General features: G+C 35.3%; 1 protein-coding gene across 1 annotated transcript in view; it reads right to left on the reverse strand.

The window, feature by feature from the left end:
* Positions 1-21,215, reverse strand: part of SEMA3A (semaphorin 3A) — a gene marked incomplete at both ends in the record, with an annotated part of 190,685 nt that overhangs the window by 119,121 nt on the left and 50,349 nt on the right. Inside the window, 2 exons of the mRNA XM_080936191.1 lie at positions 7,662-7,724; positions 11,423-11,580. Of these exons, the coding sequence (XP_080792317.1) occupies positions 7,662-7,724; positions 11,423-11,580 (221 nt within the window). The remainder of the gene's footprint in view (positions 1-7,661; positions 7,725-11,422; positions 11,581-21,215) is intronic.

Consider the following 21,215-nt stretch of genomic DNA (forward strand, 5'->3'; position numbering starts at 1 on the left):
ACACATAAATGAAGATTTTTGAGAAGTTTCAGTTCTCATTTTAAAATGTTAAAGAAAAATTAACATCTTCTGTTACTACTTTCCACATTTTCTAAGTAGAATAAAGTTTGCATGCCCTTCTCCTCCCCTAACTCTCATCAAAAGCAGTGTATCAACAGTAACATAAAATAATGCCATCCTCTGTTCAAAGATAAACAGGCTGGGAATGAAATCAGGGTAACAATACCCTTCACAACAATCACAAAAAAAAAATACAAAATACTTTGGTGTGACTCTAACTAAGCAAGTGAGAGATCTGTATGGAAAGAACTTCAAGTCTCTGAAGAAAGAAATTGAAGAAGACCTCAGAAGATGGAAAGATTCCCCATGCTCCTGGATTGGCAGGATTAATATAGTAAAAATGGCCATCTTGTCAAAATCAACCTACAGATTCAATGGAATCCCCATCAAATTTCCAACTCAATTCTTCATAGAGTTGGAAAGAGTCATTTGCAAATTCATTTGGAATAACAAAAAACCCAGGATAGCAAAAACCTTTCTCAACAATAAAAGAACTGATAAGAGAATCATCATCTTCAACTTCAAGCTGTATTACAGAGCAATGGTGATAAAAAAAAAAAGACCAAAACAAAACTCCATGATATTGGTATAGAGACAGGCAGGTATATCAGTGGAATAGAACTTAAGACGCAGATGAAGCCACACATCTATGGCCACTTGATCTTTGACAATGGAGCTAAAACCATCCACTGGAAAAAAGACAGCATGTTTAACAAAAGGTGTTGATTCAACTGGAGGTCATCATGTGGAAGAATGCAAATCAATCTATCCATATCACCTTCTACAAAGCACAAATCCAAGTGTATCAAAGACCTGCACATAAAACCAGATACACTGAAACCAATAGAAGAGAAAGTGGGAAAGAGCCTCGAACACATAGGTAATGAGGAAATTTTATTGAACAGGTTACCAATATTTTATACTCTAAGATCAAGAACAGATAAGTGGGACCTCATAAAATTGCAAATCTTCTGTAAGACAAAGGTCATTGTCAATAGGACAAAAAGGCAACCAACAGATTGAGAAAAGAGCTTTAGCAATCCTTCATCTAATAGAGGGCTAACATGCAATATATATCAAGAAGACTCCACAGAATCAAATAACCCCATTAAAAAATGTGGACAGAGCTAAGCAAAGAATTTTCAACTGAAGAATATCAAATGACTGAGAAGCACCCATTAGTAAGTCAACATACTTAGTCATCAGGGAAATGCAAATCAAAACAACATGGAGATTCCCTCTCACACCGGTTAGAATGGCTAAGATCAAAAACTCAGGTGACAGCAGATGGTGGTGAGGATGTGCAGAAAATGGAACACTCCTCTACTGTTGGTGGGATTGCAAGAGGGTCCAACCATGCTGGAAATCAGTCTGGCAGTTCTTCAGAAAATTGGACATATTACGACCTGAGTACCCAGCTATAGTATTCCTGGTCATATACCGAAAAGATACTTCAACAACTAACAAGGACACATGCTCCACCATGTTCATACCAGTCTTCCTTATAATAGCCAGAAGCTAGAAAGAACCCAGATGTCCTTCAACAGAGGAATAAATACAGAAAATGTGGTATATTTACACAATGGAGTAATGATCAGCTATTAAAAACAATGACTTTATGAAATTCTTAGGAAAATGTATGGAACTAGAAAATATCCTGAGTGTGTTAACCCAATCACAAAAGAATACACATGGTGTGCACTCACTGATATGTGAATATTAGCCCTAAATTTCTAAATACCTAAGATACAATCCACAGACTACATTAAGCTCAAGAAGTTGGAAAACCAGAGTGAATGCTTCAGTCTTTCTTAAAAGGGGGAACAAAATATTCACAGGAGGAAATACACAGACAATGTTTGGAGCAGAGATTGAAGAAAGGCCATCCAGAGACTTCCCCACCCAGGGATCCATTCCATATACAGACACCAGACCCAGGCAATGTTGTGGATGCCAAGAAGTGCATGTTGACAGGAGTATGTTATAGCTGTCTCCTGAGAGGTTCTTCCAGATCCTGTACAGACTCAGGTGTGATCAACCAACCATTGGACTGAGAACAGGGTCGAAAATATCAGAGTTAGAAAAAGGACTAAAGGAGCTAAAGAGGTTTTCAAGCCTGCAGGAAGAACAACAGAGCTCCTGGAGACTAAACCACCTTCCAAAGAGTACAGAAGGAGGAACCCATGGCTCCAGAGACATATGTAGCAGAGGATGGCCTTATCACACATCAAGGAGAGGAAAGGTCCTTGGCCCTGTGAAGGCTCAATACCCCAGTGTAGAGAAATGCCAGGGTGGGGAGATGGGAGGGATGTGTGAGTAGGGGAGCACTCTCATAGAGGCAGGGGGAGGTGGAATGGGATAGAAGAATTCCAGAGAAGAAACCAGGAAAGGGGATAATATTTGTAAATAATTAGTAAAGAAAAATATCCAATAACAAAAGTAATCTGACATAGGTAGTCAATGCTACTGCTCAGATAAACACACACACATACACACACACATACACACACACACATTTTATTCACTGAGTGCTTATGACTTTTGTAGTCTCTAAAATTTGAGAAAATCAACAACAACAACAACAACAACAACCACAACAACAACTCTTACTCTCTTGCAAATTTTTATCAAGCTTTAAAATCTCTAAAACCAACCAAACTATCAAAAACCCTGAAGGTTAGTGACTGTTTGAACTTTGAAATATTAAATAAAGTTTAAAGTTTGGCATGCATCTTTTGACAGGTATAAGACAAATGTGACTTAAATTGTGTTACTTGTCAAAGATCAATACTGTTAAAATCATGATATATAAGTCATTTTCATAGAGATGCTATTGTACACTACAGCTTTAAATGATCATAATGGTTATGAACAGGGAAACAAAGTTCTTAAAACTGAAGAGTGCATGAAGGTTCAGGTGCATAACACTTCTCCCTGAAATATGTCTGGAAAAGAATTCTGAGAATCTGTTCCTTTTGGTTGCTCTCAGATGGTTGAAATTTTGATTTCCAGTGATGTTCAAAATATTTCTAGCACTCATACGGTTGCCATTTGGTTTTATTGAAACAGTGCAAAAAGAGATGGGCTAGTAGGATAAACAAAGAGGATCCAGAGAGCTATTGATTCAAAACAGATTCTTTTAGCAGCTTAGCACAAATTCATTTTGCATTTGCAAACCATGGTCAAGGAAGCTGAGCCACCAGGAAAATTATACTGCAAATAACTCAGGGCATTTAAAGCCTTGGGAACATCAGCAAAGGCGAGTAGTGGGCATTCATAACGCACAGATCATATTTTACTTTCTCATCAAATTACCTTTCTAATATAAAATATATTTTCCAGATTCTGTCTAGTAATGATGTTCTTTACTAGCAGTGAATGGCACCATATTTCACCAAGCATGTGTATATTTGTGTGTGGGGGTGAGTGTTGTGGAGTGGGGTGGATTGGGGTGGAGGAGGACAGATTGCCTCTTTACCACAGCATCTATTCTGCAATAGTTGCTGTTAATAAATGTTCATTGTGTATTGGTGCAGAGTAATGATGAGTTGGATATTCCCAGATACACAAGAGAATAGGAAGGTGGTTACTTCATCAGATGAGATTATAGCCAGAGATAGAGAGCATCCAGGTTCAACATCATGACGTGAGGTTACTCCCCAATGCTGATACAATTTCCGGCACAGAAATGAAGCACTCTCTTGGCCACTTTGAAAGTGACACACTCTCCAGGTTTACAATACTTGCTGGTTTTCTCACTTTCCATGCTGCACTCTTACACTGCAGTGAGTCCTGAGAGGACAGTGCTTGCCCGAGATGATTTCTTTCTAGACACTTTATTTCCAAGGGAGTTGTGGAAACAGCCAGACAGGAAAGGGTGACCCACATTTTTGGAAACCAGAGAGCACTCACAAGGAAATTATAGTTTACTATTCTTGTAAATGTGAAAGGTCAATTTTTATTGTGATTACTGTTCTGTCTTGAAGTTCTGATGGTTGCATGCCCTCTCCTGCCCCCCATGCTTCATTCTTGTGGTTTCCAGCATCACAAGAGCACTGTGAAAAGAATTCCTGTCCATAAATCCCCAATGATCACTATTTACTCAAGATAGAGTACAGAATTTCCATGAAACTGCCCAAGTGTTACTGCATAAATCAGGTAGTGAATGAAATATACCTTTTCCTCTTGGTATTTCTTTCAGATTAGTTGTTTATATTATTTCTTAAAATAATAATGGTGCTTGCTCATGTTTAATCAAGAAAAAAATGTTGCAAATCTTAACAAGTCTTCAAATCTTTATCTCAAAATCACATGTAAAGAAAAAAGATGGAGAAGTGGATATGTAAATTAAAGCTTGTCTGAAAATAACAAAAAAAAAAAAAAAACAAAAAACAGTGATGTATCCAATAAATGATGTATATATCAAAATAATGCCCAAGGAGGCTAAACAATAAACAAAATCAATTTAAATAAATTCTCCCTGTAGCAACTGAACTTTCAGTATCTGGGAAAGGGAAGTCGGTATTAAAGAGCCAGAGGCGTTAAACAGAAGAATAATATAGGACATACTTTAGTATTAAGTAGAACTAAAGTAAAACTATTGCATTGAAATTAAGCCATTGAGTTTTATTTTCGTAAGTAAACATTTCTGGAGAGAATAAAGGACAGGAAGGAAAGTTGTCTTACAGGACATAATGTGATGTGAAGGCTCACAGTCACCATGCAATACCCGTCCTACATTGATCTCTCTATCCATAGGCCTCTGTGTACTGCTGTGAACGGAGACCCCAGTGTATCTGTCTCTACCATACAATCCGGGCCATGAGCATAGTATATCAGACAGAGCCAACACCACGCGTTGATCCTTTTATTCATTTTATTTCTATAGAATCCAAAGCGTCTGTAATGAACTTTGAAAATCTGAAGTTGCTCTCCTTCAATCAATTGAAGATTATATTGCATATCAGGGTACAGTGAGAAAATTAGATTTTTGTAGCAGATGAACTCACTGCATGTCGGCCAGATACCTCATCTCAGGTGTCAAAGAGAAGGAAAGAGAGAGAGGGAGGGAGGGAGGAGGAAGAGAGAGCTATAAAAGTGGCGTGGAGATGAATAATTTGGTAACCACACAAGCTTAATAGAATATTTGCACATCATGGCATCTGAATATTTTGATTCATTCATGTAATCAAATGTATTCAGTACTTGATTGTTACATTTAGTATAAAATTTAGGTAATTTGTCAGACAATTGTCATTATTACCATTACTGTTCTAACATAATCAAATTGATATCAGTATAACCCTACTGTGGTCCAGACCACAGTGGAAGCCTAAACCAAAGGTTTAACTTGCTATATCTAACAACAATAATATTGTTGAATAATTATATTCAACAACAATAATAAGACGTCAATTTTGGTCAGCATTCAGCATTGATCTTTCTAATAACTAATATCTCATAGTGAGTCAACTGATGCCTCTTTTACCTTCACAGAATTCCTGCAACCTGTTTTGTTGTGGGGGAAGAAAACAAAAAACAACACTTTCTGTTTTAGGGAAATGTTTTAAATCTTGATATTTATATTGAGATAAAAAATCTTCCTGTTCCTGGTATATGTGTGTGTGTGTGAGTGTGTGTGTGTGTGTGTGTGTGTGTGTGTGTGTGTGTGTGTGTGTGTGTGTGATGTTGATGTGTGCTGAGGGTCTTCATTAATGTGCACGTGCACATGTGTATGTTCATCTAGGTCCACACATGGGTACTTATACACAGGAAGGATGGGGACAGGTGTCCACATCAGTGTCTTTCCTCCTTTGTTCTCCGCCTTTCTTCTTTCTCATATGGTCTCTCACTGAACTTGAATTGAAGCTCATATATTTTGCTAGGCAAGATGTCCAATGAGCTTCAAGAATCTGCCTATATTTGCCCATTTTCAGGATTCCAGGAGTGCTCTGACATTCCTGTTTTTTCCCTTGGGTCCTAGAGATCAATTATCCACTGTCCCCCATCTGTATCGTTGTTGGTATCTTATCAAAAGATTCATCTTCTCAGTCCAGAGGAACATTTTCTTTTATGGTAACTTCTGACATAGAATTAGAGTGTTTGAAAGATTTTGAATGAGTTGGTTTTAAATGGAAATTCTGAATTACTTTATTTCCTGGTCTTATGGACGGAGATATTGTAGTTTATAACTGCACACTGTGATTCCCGATCCACCTCCAGTCAGATCTCTCTGAACAGCATATTCGATGTTTCTATATGCATCTCCAAATTGCACACATGATTCTAGCAAGTTTAGAACTGCATCCTTGGCATCTAATATCTTACCAACATCTACCCTATTTTCTCTGGGCTAATTACCCTGGGTTTTTCTCAAAACCAACCTCTTAAACTCATTAGCCAGAATTTTCTAAATCCTAGGAGTTTTATAATGGTAATTCACACCAAATCTCACCCTACTTCTTGGCTGTAAATCTCTACATGTCCTTGTATTTTGATTGGAATCTGATTTCTCTAACCATCTACAAATCCAATCAAGTAGGACTCAGGATCTTTGAATAGTCTCATGAGTGATTTTTAACATACTGCCTGTGTTTAGCAGGTAATTTCCAATGACAGACTTTCAGTTACTATGGATAGGCAGATACACCAGGGATGGGGACTACTGTAGCTTTTGCTCCTCAATCCATCTTCTTTCAGTGTCAGGATTATTAACTGAGAGAGGCATCCTTTTCCAGTGGGTTCAAGTCTACCTTTTAGGCAGGAACTGACAACAAGGTTGCCTTTGGTAACACTTGTTTGGACATGGATGTATGCCTTTGGATGCACACAGGAGGAAATTCTTCTGAATGTTAATATACAAAATAGATAAAAGCTTTAGATACATCTTTGTTTTTTATATATACTAAAATATTGATAGAGTATATGTTATAATGAAATTATAGCAGTCTATTTACTAATAAGGTTGAACTGATTTTATGGTTTGTTCAGATTCAAAGCTCGACTTTCAACCCATTGCATACTTTGGTATTGTGTTTACCTAAGAAAGAAATGACCTTATGTAAAAGTCATTTATTTAATGATGAATGGTTAATCCATTATAGCATTGTGTGATAGTGTTTGACTCCACAGTGCCTTGGATACTGTAAGTTACATAGTTGATTCTTAAAATTTATTTGAAAAATAACAGGAAGGATAGATAGACTAGTAACAAAATGTAAAAGAAAAAAAAAACCAAAATGCAATGTGTAAAACAAAAACAAAGGTAATTTAATAATGATGACCCAGGGACAGAATCATTCGAGAGGAACAAATATGAATTAACATATTTGATTCTACATGCACAAATCAATTGCCATTTAATATAGGCATGTATGACACAATCTTGCATTTTTTAATTTTGTTTTCACTCATAAACCATCAAAAGAAATTGTTGTTATTATTACCCACTATCCATATAAAACTGTGGTTCCATGATTAAACAATATCACTTTTCCAATCATTAAATCAATAGCTAAATAAAGGTTCAAAACAATACCAGATCCCATAGTGGTTAATTACTTAAAATTATTACTAAAGTAATTTAGCAGATTAATGCTTACCAGGATGTCTTTTCCGGCCCATTTGCATTCATCTCTCCTGGTATAAGATACTGGCCATACAATCTAAGAACACAGAAGAATCATATTTTTATACAATTAAATTTGCCAAGAAATCCAATATTATATAATCTTTTGTATTAGGCACAGTTTAAGGAAAGAAGTACTACATGCAGGAATCCTTTCAAGTCTGACTTTCTTTTAACAATAGCTAATGCACTTCTATATCCTAAGGTCATGCATTCTCTATCTATAAACTGTCTTTTGCACTGTATGGAATTAGAGATAAAAATCTATTCAAAGGATTCCTAGGTCTGAGCTGTAGAGTGTGAGGAGAGCTCCCACACTGGGTGGGAAACATCCTGGGAAAACGTGAGGATTTAGGTTAGAATTGGCAGAGAACATGATACCCCTTCTTTAACATTTTTTTCAGTATTTATCATGATACAGTGATTTTGAAAATGTAACCCTAAGGTACTCTGAATATATCTCTCTGAACCAGTTTCTAGCATAGCAGTAAAGGGTGAGACCTGAAATGTTTGGAACATACAGGTCAGAAAGGAATTTCTTTCTCGTTTGCCCTCTTTCTCCATGTGAAGGTAAGAAATATTTAAAAGGAACAACATACGACTTGGGACGAAGAAAGTAAAAACAAAAAGAATCCCTAGTTCTGAAAACTTCTTCGACTGGGCATGGCATTTGTTAGCTGTAATCTTAGTGCCTGGGAAGCCTAAAGACTTCCCAGGGCTTCATTCATTACGGATCCAGTGTCAGTAGAAGAACCAGGATGCTACTGATGGTGGCTTACACAGTTGAATACATTTTCTCTATAATAGCAATATAAACACTTTCTTCCAAAGTTTACTATAAAAGTTTTCAAGTTCCAAGGCCCAAACATTTTCCATGGGTTTTCATTTTAATAGGTCTTTTCTCCACTGGGCAGAACAACTTCTTATTTCTTCATCAGTTTCCTCTTCTACTTACATTTGTTAATTTCCAGGGGGAAATGTCATACATTAAATAAAAATCCAGAGTCAGTGGCAGTTTATTATTTATGTGTGCTAGAAAGCTTTTAGCATTGGGATGATTGATTACCATTCATGTGAAGCCTCAAGATAATTCACTGTGAATGGTCACAAGCTCAGGTAAAGACTGAGATTTCAATCCAGGGAATTGGAACCCCAAGTGAAGCATTCTTATAAACAAGAGTTTTGGAGTCATTGAAATAACATGTGATTTCTTGAGAAATAAATTTTAAGTTCACATTACAAATATGTTTAAGAATACAATGGGTAACCCATAATTTCTTATTGTTGAATTCTTAATTTTTTTTATCTTCTTGGTGATTTTCTGCACATGTGTGCTTGTGTGTCTGAATTAAAATTGAGATAAAACCTGTTCGACATAATGTAGTAACATATTAAAGACATTCAAAAGTAGTTCATTGATCTTATTGGTGAATGAACATCACTCTGAACCTTGACATTCTAGAGGATGATCTCAAGGCCATCTGTCATTACATTAGCAATTGAGGACAGGGGGCTTTGTCCTTTGAATTTGATGTTCACAGTGGTTGAGGATGAGATATAATGTTTCTTTACCTAACAATATACTAAGATTTATTGAATATTATAGGAAACTTCTAGCTAAGTTGTACTAAAATTTGAAAAAAAATATATATTGATTTTAGTACAAATTAATTTTCAAAGGCACATATTTTTATTTCTTACTTTTCTAGTTCATAATTGTTCTTGCTAAGCAATTATTGGACCTACCTTGTGTTGTTTACCTCTGTCAAGTATCACTAATTTTATAATTCTATTACATTTTTTTTTACTCAAAAACTATTTAATTACAAACGTCTTAGTTTCCGAATCCATTATGTAAGGTATTTTGTGATCTACATTAGATGTGTGTATGTTTATGTGAGAAGTGCATGAGGAAATGTGGACTCTAGAAGTTAATGTTTGGTATCTTTCTTACTTGTTCTCCTCTTTTGTTTTTAATGTAGAGTTAGTAAACCATGAGCTCATTTGCCTAGACTGGCTGACCAGCATGTTGCTTGTTCCCCCTGTCTCAGCCTCCCAAGACCTATCATTACAGCACCGTTCTATAATCCTGGCACTTTAGGTGTGTGCTGTAAATAGAATTCAGGTTGTCATGCTTGGAATAAAGCACTTGGATTTATCTCACTTACAAAATTCTAGCATCTTGATTTGCTGATTTGGTTCTTTAAAAACTCAGACACAATTTATTTTATTGCAAAGTTCATAACATGTATCTAAAGGAAACTATTAAATATATACTTTACATGATAAGAGGTAGTATGCAGGCATATCATCACTCTGCCTATACACACAAAGTATACAAAATAACAAAAATTGTCCTCACAATCTTAATGAATATGATATCATATATTAAAAGAGCCAATGTTCTAATGTTCTACTTCACTTAATAAACAATGATTTCTTTGTATAAAATATCCACACAAATATTCGTATGTTTTGATCATTTAAAAGCCATTGAAAGACATATTTTATCATTCTGTGGTTGTCACCTGAGGACATTAGAAATCACCCCTTTTAAAAATATGAGACTAAAAATACTCTGGTTTTGATTTAATATCTCCTTTTTACTGTAAAAATATATTTCAGCTGCAATGTTTTATGAATATGTATAGTAATTCAAGCTTTTATATGTAAATAAACTTGTTTATGTAATAATAATGATAAAAAGTTATGTCTCTAAGCAGAACAAAACCATTTTACAGTTTATCCACTTTTAAGAAGTTGTAATCCAATGTGTTTCTCATAAATAGTTCCACACACCACATTAGTGCCTTTAGTGGTAAGGAGCAAAAACAACTCCAGAGATACCAATAAACATACTATTTGAAGCACACTCAGGTGTTCCCATGAAAGCTCCTCTAGAAACACTTTCTTCTCAGTGAATTAAGGCTGGAAAACTAAGAAAATTTGGTTGACTTGCCGTTATAGACAATGCAAAACAATCTATGTTTGCTTTAAAATTCATTGAGTGATTAAAATGAGCCAGAAATTTAAAGAAATATTATGAAAAATATCAACCTTCTGATATCTAAATAACCAATTCTGCAAGAATATCGATGCTCTAAGATGTGATTGTACATGAGGATTTTCAAAATTATTATTTAAAATGGATGATTGTAAACACTGTGGGCATTATGGGCTATATGATTTGTTACAATTATTCATCTCTGTCATTACATGTAATATGAAACACATGTAAATGAATGGGAGTATTTGTATTTAAATAAAACTATGTTTAAACACAAGAAGGTCACCAGATGATTGCTTGATGAACCTTTAAGTAGATGACAATATGGAGAGATTGACAGTGTATGTAAATATATATATATAAATAAAATATATAAATATATATATATATATCCTAAACTCAGTTATGATATATTTCTATAAAATTTCAGATTATATGTTATTTTTCTGCATAAAACCATATTCAATAAATACTCATAGAAGAATAAGCTAGAGGATTTCTTTCTTGTTGTTTCCTTCTTTAAATGACCATCAACAGTACTATGATTTTATTATTCTATTTGATAATATGACTTACTATATCTACTGGTATATTGCTGTCATTCATTTTATATATGTCTGGAAAAATAATTTTAAAATTATTTTGTATGTTGTTCTGATATTAAGTAGCTGATCAAAAAAAAAACTTCAGTGTTTTAAAATAGTGTACATATGTTAGAATGACGATACCTTTTGAAAATCTTTAATATTCACCAAGTTGAATGAAAATATATGATCCTTTGCTCCGACATACAGTCTACTCCGTTCCTCATCCAGAAGGAAAGTGTGATAACTGGAGCTGTTGGCTAAGCCATTGAAAGTGATCACGTTGTTGGATTCCAACATTTCTGAAAGGTAACAGAACATGACAGTGGTTATTAATATGAGGTCCTTTATAAACAGATGCTATTGGTACATGGTAATCTGATGTTCAATTATCAGTGGCAGGCAGGTTTTATTCTTCATGCTATTAAGAAATTCACAGAAACAATTTTTTCTCTATTATTCTTTAACATTAGACCAATAATAAACATTTTCTTGATCTCATTCTTAAGAAGTACATGCCTAAAGAACAAAAGTAAATTAATAATTTGTGACAGAAAGTTCTCTAATGGAGTATTTTCATATGTTCATGGATTAGAAACATGAACCAGGGGGTCATTCTTCAGTGGCATGTTCCTCAAATGAAGCACCAGATCAGATAATAAAGATGATAGATTAGTTACTGATTGATCAGGAGATCATGTACAAGGTATGTCTCATTCCAAGAAGCTTTATTATTGAGTTCAGCACTGTACGTACACACTTCAGGGAAAATGAGACCTACAAATCAGAAGATAATATACAATGGTACAAAGTCATCAGGAATCTAATAAAGCAAGCTACAAAGGGAACACAGTATATCTAAAGTAAGTTACAGGTTGAGTGCCAAAAACCCTTCAAGGTATGAACTATCATGTTCTCAGAATCTAGAAAACTCTGCCTCCCCTGAAGCCATTGTTCCAGGCCATCCCTTGCTTTCATAAGCAAGTATCTAGTTGTACACAAGGAACTAAGTTGCATCCCCATATGTCAGAGCCTCAGGAAACGTCCTGGATTAGCCAGACTCTCAACAGAGTAGAATCTTGTATATGTGCTCCTTTAATGGTTTAGTGACTCAAGTGGTTTTATTTGTTCCAAGCCATAGCTACAAGGACACTGTGATGTCAACAAGTGAGTGGGACTGTGGAGTATGTATCACTTAACTCCCTAGGCTGTTTAGATTGTTCTACTGGGACATTTCAATGTCTTTCGATTATCTAATTTTCTATATTACATAAACTCTGTAATATTTAAGAGCTAAAATATAAATATCAAATCATTTATTAAATGTGTCCATTTTTATATGCTTCTTGATTGCATTTTCTCTCTTGCAGCCTCTCCATTTGATAAAATTAATGCAGTGTTTCTAACTGTGCCGAGTTTTGTCCCATGTTCTTTCAGTATATTCTTAACATAATTAGTAATAAATTTTGATGTGAATCTGTAAAATATTAGGTTCTTCCTATGATAGAAAAACTGCCATGACTTTAGCCAAGATACCCAACACAGGGAAGATAGAACCTGTAGAGACAACCTCTGGTAGATAGCCATGGCTCCCAGTTGAGGGATGAGGCCAACATCTGTCTCAAAAATTTTAACCCAGAAATGTTCCTGTCCATAAGAAAGACAGGGGAAAAAATGGAAGAAAGACTGAAAAGAAGGCCACCAAGAGACCGCCCCACCTACGGATCCATCTCATCTGCAGATACCAAACCTAGACACTACTGCAGATGCCAATAAGCATTTGCTGACAGGAGCCTGGTATGGCTGTTTCCTGAGAGGTCTTACCAGAACATGACAAATACAGATGTAGATATTCATAGGTAACCACAGGACTGAACCCAGGGACTCCAATGGAAGAGGTAAGAAAAGGACTGAATGAGCTGAAGGGGATTGCAATCCCATAGGAAGAACAATATCAACGAACTGAACCAGACAGAGTTCCTAGGGACTAAACCACCAACCATACAGTACACATAAAGTGAACTGTGGCGCCAGATATATATGTAGCAGAATATGACCTTATCTGACATCAGTGAGGAGGGAGGCCCTTGTTCCGGTGAAGGGTTAATATCCCAGTACAGGGGGATGCTAGAGTGGTGAGGTGGGAGTAGGTGAGGGGGTGGAGGAGCACCCTCATAGAAGCAGGGGGAGGGGGAAGAGAAAAAATGGGATGAGTGTGTGGAGGGGTAAACGAGAAGAAGAATATTATTTGAAATGTAACTGAACAAAATGATTACTAAAAAGAATTAGGGTCTACATAGAATATACTTTAAACAATACATTTACATCTGTCTAACTAAGAGTTCTGTATTAGACACTTCATCACTGTGACAGATGTCCAAGCAAAACAATGTAAGGGAGGATTTGTGTGGACTGACAGTTTCACAGTTTGCAGTTCATGTTCTACTGGTTTCATTTCTTTTAAGACTGTGGCAAGGAAGAGTCATCATGGATGAAGGGCACAGCAATGGAAAGCTGTTCACCTCATGACAGCCAGGAGGCCAAGGGCATCACACAGCAGGAGTGACAAGATATATTCTTCAAAGTTATTCCCTCAATGATGTCTTTCCTACATCCAGGTTCTGCCTCCCATTTCCCAACCCACACATAACGCCTTAACAATATAAGCTCATCAATAAATTCATGCACGGATTATGTCCAAGCCCGCACTTCTCAATGTGTAACTTGACCTCCTGGGGACAAAGTATTTAACACAAGTGGTTTTGAGGATACCATATCCAAGCTATGTCAGGGACTAACATTAACACTGGTAATTTTATAGTGGGAAGGAATAAGTGATAGAGGCATGAAATATTGTATACTAATGTTAAAATATATACAATATTAAACGTATGGCCTGTGTATATTCCTCATTTTAAGGACAATCAAGTATTTTGTTATCTTCTATATTATCAGTTCTAAATAATAAAAATGACTTTGTACACTAAAATTTTAAACAATGAAGGGATCATTGCAAGTGGAATCTATGTTACAGGCTAAATATAAATTTGGCATGAATTGTGCATTTCTACATATAGACTGTTACAGTTTTGGTAGTTTATATATGAAATCACCCTGGAAACTAAGTACACATTTAAAAATGGACCTGCAAATTCAGTTCATTAAAAAAGAATATTTTTCTTGATATGTTATTTTCTATTGTTCTAAACTGTACGTATCTTTATATAAGTCCAATTTTTCTCAATTTACTATAAAAAAAGCCATTGGCAAAGATGTGCAAGTTAGAAAAAATATTTTTGTGACCCTCATGTAGTAATCAAAATGACCTTTTTACACTACTTCCAAAGTCAAACCAAACACATTTCCTCCACTCAATCTCATTATCAATAATGTCTTTTCTTTGTTTAAATTTATGATTTTGATTTTTTTAGATGTCAACATTCTATATGCAATCAATGGTATTTTCAACTCGGAATTTCCTTCTGCAAAATCCACAGTTAATTCCTTCTTCATCTTTGTTAAGCTTTACCCTGACATAAACTGGTATAGGGAGCCAAAACAAATCTTCTGTAATGTGAGATGCTGTTTAACATTCATCTACCTTTTCATGGCTTCCTGGTACTCACACTCTATCAAAGAGCAACTGGTGGCACTTTTAAAACAACACACATTTCTAAGGTGTTAGTGTGACCACAACACATTTGTGTGGACTATAGCTTTTGTAGTGGAATTAATTATCAGCTCTATAACTCAGTATCATTGTGAGGCATCACTTCACATACTTCATGATGTACTAGCCATGTTGAGAAGCAAACAACAGATTATAATCAGCAATTCCTTTTCATATATTTGACAAATAATTTTAAACAAGTGCTTCATTTTCCATACATTCAGCAAATGATATATCTGAAATGATCTGTTAAACATTATAGTGGAGAATACTGATGTCAGTCCATCAAGCATGAACCCAATGAGTAGTGCTATCAACATTGTGACTCAGAACATGTAGACAATAGGAATAAAGATATAGGGGGCCATATCTTAGCAGAAAAATCAATTTATATTATTTTAAGCAGCATTGTGATCGATTATGGATAAATTGCATTCTTTTTAAAATGTTAAAAGTAATGTTTGAAATCCTAAAATTGTAGATTCACTTGCACAGAGCAAACTAAGACATTATACTCTGCCTGCCTCCCATCAGAATCTACCTCAGATCCTCATGGCAGAAGAAGGCCCAGCTCTTTACTTCTTTTCCAAGTGCTCCAATTTGCTATCCCACACTATTACCTATCACAAAGTTTCTTGTGATTCATTTGGAAAAGAAAAAAAATGAACAAAAAATAATCATAAAACATAATGACTATCAGCCATTGCTTAAAATACTGAAACACAATTTTATAAACTACCATTCTTCAATGTTTTACCACGTTGTACAAAATGGGAAATTTATCTTAAACTTCTACATGATGATTCACCTCTCTGTAATAAAATTTATAGTTTCTGTGGCATTCTGGGTAAATTTAGAATAAATACAGACTTATACCCATAATCATACCCACATTTCAATGACTGTGTTAAATTCTGAGAAAGGTAGTGGTGAATGTTCATCCAAACATTCAAGACTGGCCAGAGCTCATCTTCTTTTAGGAGGATGCAGAACCCCTGTTTGCTGCTTTTTAACATTTGTCTGTTTTTTCTCCTTGTGCATTTCTAACCAATTCATTCTTTTCCCTCCCTCCCCCTCCTCTTACTCCCTCTTTCCTCCCTCTCCTATTTCTCCCTCCCCTAAGTTTTATAGCAGGAAGGATACCAGGACCCCACAAGTTGCTAGACTCAAATGAATTGCTTTTATTCATTGATGGTTTTCAGCTCATGGACTTTTCCCATGACTTAAACTTTGTCCTTTTCTTACAACAAACATGCCTTTTGAAAATCATCAAAGGCTGGGTCTATAAGATGCCAAAACATTTTGACTAAATGATGACCACCTCTAGATATTTGTAAATATTGTGAAGTTCAGTGAGATTAACTAAGTTCATGGCCTACATTTCAAAGTTTTATAGAAACTCCCCCTCTTCCTCTTTCTCCTCCTCACTCTGTCTTTTACATTTTTGTTATTCCCCTTTCGAAAACAAAAGCAAGTGCTAGTGTCTACTACCATCAGTTCTCTTCATTTTCCCTTCAGGTTTTTATGTTATTGAGTATTAGATTTTATAGCCTTCCAGCATGCAGATCCCCCCCCCCCTGTTTTTTTTAAATGAATTACTTATACCCTTTTTTTCTTACAACTTTATTTAAAAAAGAGAGATACATTTACAGATTTTTAAAAGCGTATGAATATATTTTTGTCAGTACTTAATTCTTTTAGAGGTTTAATAGCATGCATTGAAATCTTAATAGTTACCACAAGCATAAAGTATATGTAGAACAGAACATAATGTGGAAACAGGGTTTTCTTGGGGTGATCTTTGAATAACAAAAATTTTCACAAGGCTGTATTCTTAGTTCTTGGATTATTAATGATTTAAGGTCCAGGTGTACCACACTCTGAGAGGGTGCTATACACTTAATTTTTTTAAAGAAGGACTGAGGCTTTTACTTTTTGGATTTTGTATTTTTTTAAGCTTCATATATAGCCTCTGAGTTGTCTCTGGGGCATTCAGAGCTTTCTGGGGTTAATATCCAATTATCAGTGACTGAATATTATGTCTATTCTTTTGTGACTGGGTTACCTCACTCAGGATGATATTCTCTAGATGCATCCATTTTCTTAGAAATTTCATAAAGTCATTGTTTCTAATAGCTGAATAGTACTTCATTGTGTAAATATACCACAATTTCTGTATCCATTCATCTACTGAAGGACATCTGGGTTTTTTTCCAGCTTCTGGCTATTATAAAAAGGCTGCTATAAACAGTGTGGTACATGTGTTCTTATTGTATGTTGGAGCATCTCTGGGGTATACGCCTAGAAGTGGAATAACTGGGTCTTCAGGTAGGACTACATCCAATTTTCCGAGGAACCTCCAGATTGATTTCCAGAGTGGTTGTACCAGGTTACAACCCCATCAACAGTGGAGGAGTGTTCCTCTTTCTCTGAATCCTGGCTAGCATCTGCTGTCGTCTGAGTTTTTGTTCTTAGCCATTCTGACTGGTGTGAGGTGGAATCTCAGGGTTGTTTTGATTTGCATTTCCCTGATGACTAGGGATGTCGAGCACTTCCTTAGATGCTTCTCAGCTATTCTATAATCATCAATTGAGAATTTTTTGTTTAACACTGGACCCCATTTTTTCATAGGATTGTTTGATTCTATCGCATCTAACTTCTTGAGTTCATTGTATATATTACATATTAGACCTCTATTGCATGTGGGGTTGGTAAAGATCTTTTCCCAATCTGTTGGCTGCCATTGTGTTTTCTTGACAGTGTCCTTAGCCTTACAGAAACGTTGCAATCTCATTAAGTCCTATTTCTCAATCCTTGGTCTTAGAGCACAAGCCAGAATAGAAGATCCAGAAATGAACCCTCACTCATATGGTCACTTGATTTTTGACAAAAGAGCTGTAAACATTCAATGGGAAAAGGACAGCCACTTCACCAAATGGTGTTGGTCCAACTGGCACTCAGCATGCAGAAGAATGAAAATAAACCCTTTCTTATCTCCTTATACAAAGCTCAAGTGCAAGTGGATCAAAGATCTCCACATTCAACCAGGTATACTGAAACTATTAGATGAGAAAGTAGGGAAAACATTAGAACACATAGGCACAGGGAAAAATTTCCTGAACAGAACACCAGCATGCAGATCCTTTCCACAGCCTCATGGTGACCAACACTGCTGAAGTATAAACCTTGTAGAGAAATGCTTCTACTCTTTCTATTTCTGTCACTGAATATTTTCATTGCATAGGCTGATCAAATATACATCCTTTTATTTCTTAGGTGATTCTAAGTGTATGATCTCAATATATAAATTTGGTAAGTATTATTAGAAAGTCTCAAAAATCTTATCCTATAATTTTAATAGTAACAAGTATCACAACATGAGTATTTACCTAATTAATCAGAAGCAAATTTACCTGACTAAGGTACATGATATCTGGAAATAGTAATCTTACCCTCTTTGTCTAGTATAATTTGTTTCAAATCCCTTTAGTTTATTTCTTTATCTGTCCTACTGAAACTGTATCAAAATCCATCTCTGCCAGTTGTATATATACATATTTGTGGATGACATGAATAATCATCCACAAAACCTCAGATTGGACCCCTAAGAATGGTACTAGCTGTTCTTAGTTGAGCATTTAGGAAAGGGCCATTCTAAACTGAGACTGGCAGCTGTAATTTTAGTTCCCACATAATATGCAAATATCAAGCATTTCAAACCTTAGTGCATAAGGCATCAAGAAATGGACTATCTATGATAAGATTTTTGAAATTTATTATTACATTATTATTATTATTATTATTATTATTATTATTATTATTATTATTATTATTATTATTAATCAATGCCTTAACCTGTATATCAGGATGAACTGGAACTCAGTCCATCTTTCTCTGACTCATAAATTTTGGGGATGGTATTCCTTTCTTCCTGTCTATTCCTACTAATTCAAATGTGACCTAATTATTCACCTCTCTGCATTTAATAGTGATTATCATAATTCAGTACACACACATACACACACACACACACAAACACACACACACACACACACACACACACACACACACACACACATATATATATAGTAGGTATAATGCATCAGCCAAGAAGTATGTAGAATATGCAGAGTAGCAGAACCTTGATAAAAATGCAAAAAGATATCCTTTGGGAATGTAGAAACTAAATAAACAACAATTAAAAACATACCAAGTGTTAAGGAATCCAGGAAGAAAAAAAAAAAATCCTTAGAAAATAAGCTAGTCAATTAAACCTGACCTCAAAGCAGGACTATAATAGAAAAGAAATAATGAAACATTGTAAACACAGGACATAAATGAAGACCATATGATATAAGGAAAAAAAGACACTAGCTTAGGACACCCAAGTTGCTAAAAGAAATATTGATTCATACTTAACAAAGCTGTAAGATAGAATTCTCCTTTCTTTCTTACCCAGTGAAGGACTCATTTCAGCTAGACTACTAAGAACATTCTAGATAAGTATATAAGAGAGTGAGGATATCTATTTCCACCTGACATGAGAGGTCAGGCTCTCTCTATTTTCCTTCACTGTCTTTAAAAAACTGCATTTTGCAGGATATTAAAAGCTAATGAGTGTGATGTCTGGTTTCTCCTTTCTATCACATCACTTTAGTTAACAGCCTCTTAAATATTTATATTACTGTATCTACCCTGTGCTTGCTCTTTTTACAAAGAAGAAATCCTGTGGTCAATTTTATCTACAACTATGCATTTTACCATGAGCAGTATTTTGATGTGCCTCAAATGTATACCTTGTAAGGAAGATTACCCTCCCAAGGCCAAACAAAGGCTTACTAGAAACCTCTGTTTAGATGTTGCACAAACATCTTAGACTCTGGACAATTTAAACAGAACTCACCACTTTTGTTCTTTCTATTACTGACATCACCAAAATCCTACATGTTTTAAGGCAGTTTCAAGGATCACTCATCCACAGAGATCCACACAAGCCAGAGCCCCTTCATCATCCCCAGATGCAATCTATCACCACAGTTTTACTTAACACAGTAATTTGTCCTCTGTTTGCTCTTGCTTACAAATGCACTGCCTGTGTCTTAGTTTAACTCCCCATAACATTTTCCTTGAATAATTGTAGCTTTCTCCTAACTGAACTTCCTCTCTAGGTTTACACAGCAAATGCACTGACCCCCAGAGGACTCTTTCCACAAAACACATATACTTTATACTGGCAAGAGATGACTAAGATAAAACCATGTTTAATCTGTCTTCTTTCTTACATCTCAGGGGAAGAAGGAGGGATGCACAGAGAGACAAGAACACAAGAAGAAATATATGTATATATATATATATATATATATATATATATATATATATATATAAAGAAAATGCATCTGAACAAAATATTAAGTATAAGAAATACAATGATACCTGAAATATTTGACTTAAAATCATGAAATACTAGTGCAAAATTTCATACATTCTAGATCATATAGAATTATTAAACAAAATGGTAAGTCACAGATGTTTCATCTACAAACTCTTTTACTTTAGAAAAATCTTATAACATATCTATGCCTTTAACATTTTTGATAAAATATTTATAGATAAAATATGTGCTATTAAAGCTAGAGAGGCAGCGACAGAGTTAGGTCAGAAGTCACTCTAATTATACAAACAGCAAACAGCACCAACACACACACACACACACACACACACACACACACACACACACACACACACACACACTGTATTGTGTTACTCTTTATATTAATTAATAAATAAGTTGGGTGAAGATGGAGTGATGCCAAGATTATTTCACAGTATATCTAATGGGCTTCAGAAAAAAGACATCTCTTGATAAAATATGAGGGGCAAAGTCTGTAGGACAGGGACTTCTCAGCAGGACATATTTTAAAAGTCACTAAAGCTTGTAGAGTGTATGTCCAAGTCAAAATAAAACCCAGGGTGTAAAATCCTCCTTCTTACAAGCTCATGCCCTCAGTCAGATGGAAGGGAAGTGCTCACTGAAATGTGACCCGCAGCATAGGAAAGAAGAGGGACTGGGGAAGAAAATAAGATCAGCTTGCTTGCCAAACTCCTATGGGGTGTGCAAGTGAATTTTACTTAAATCCATGCTGTTGTTAATGGGGATTAAACAGATGTTTGCCCCTCTCTCCTCATTTCAAAGGAATGCAAAATAGATATGTATAGAAAATACAAAAAAAAATAGTGCTGAATATGTAGACTTGGAAGATATCTTCC

This window comes from Micromys minutus (assembly GCF_963924665.1).
Source record: "Micromys minutus genome assembly, chromosome: 23".
Classification (NCBI taxonomy): Eukaryota; Metazoa; Chordata; class Mammalia; order Rodentia; family Muridae; genus Micromys; species Micromys minutus.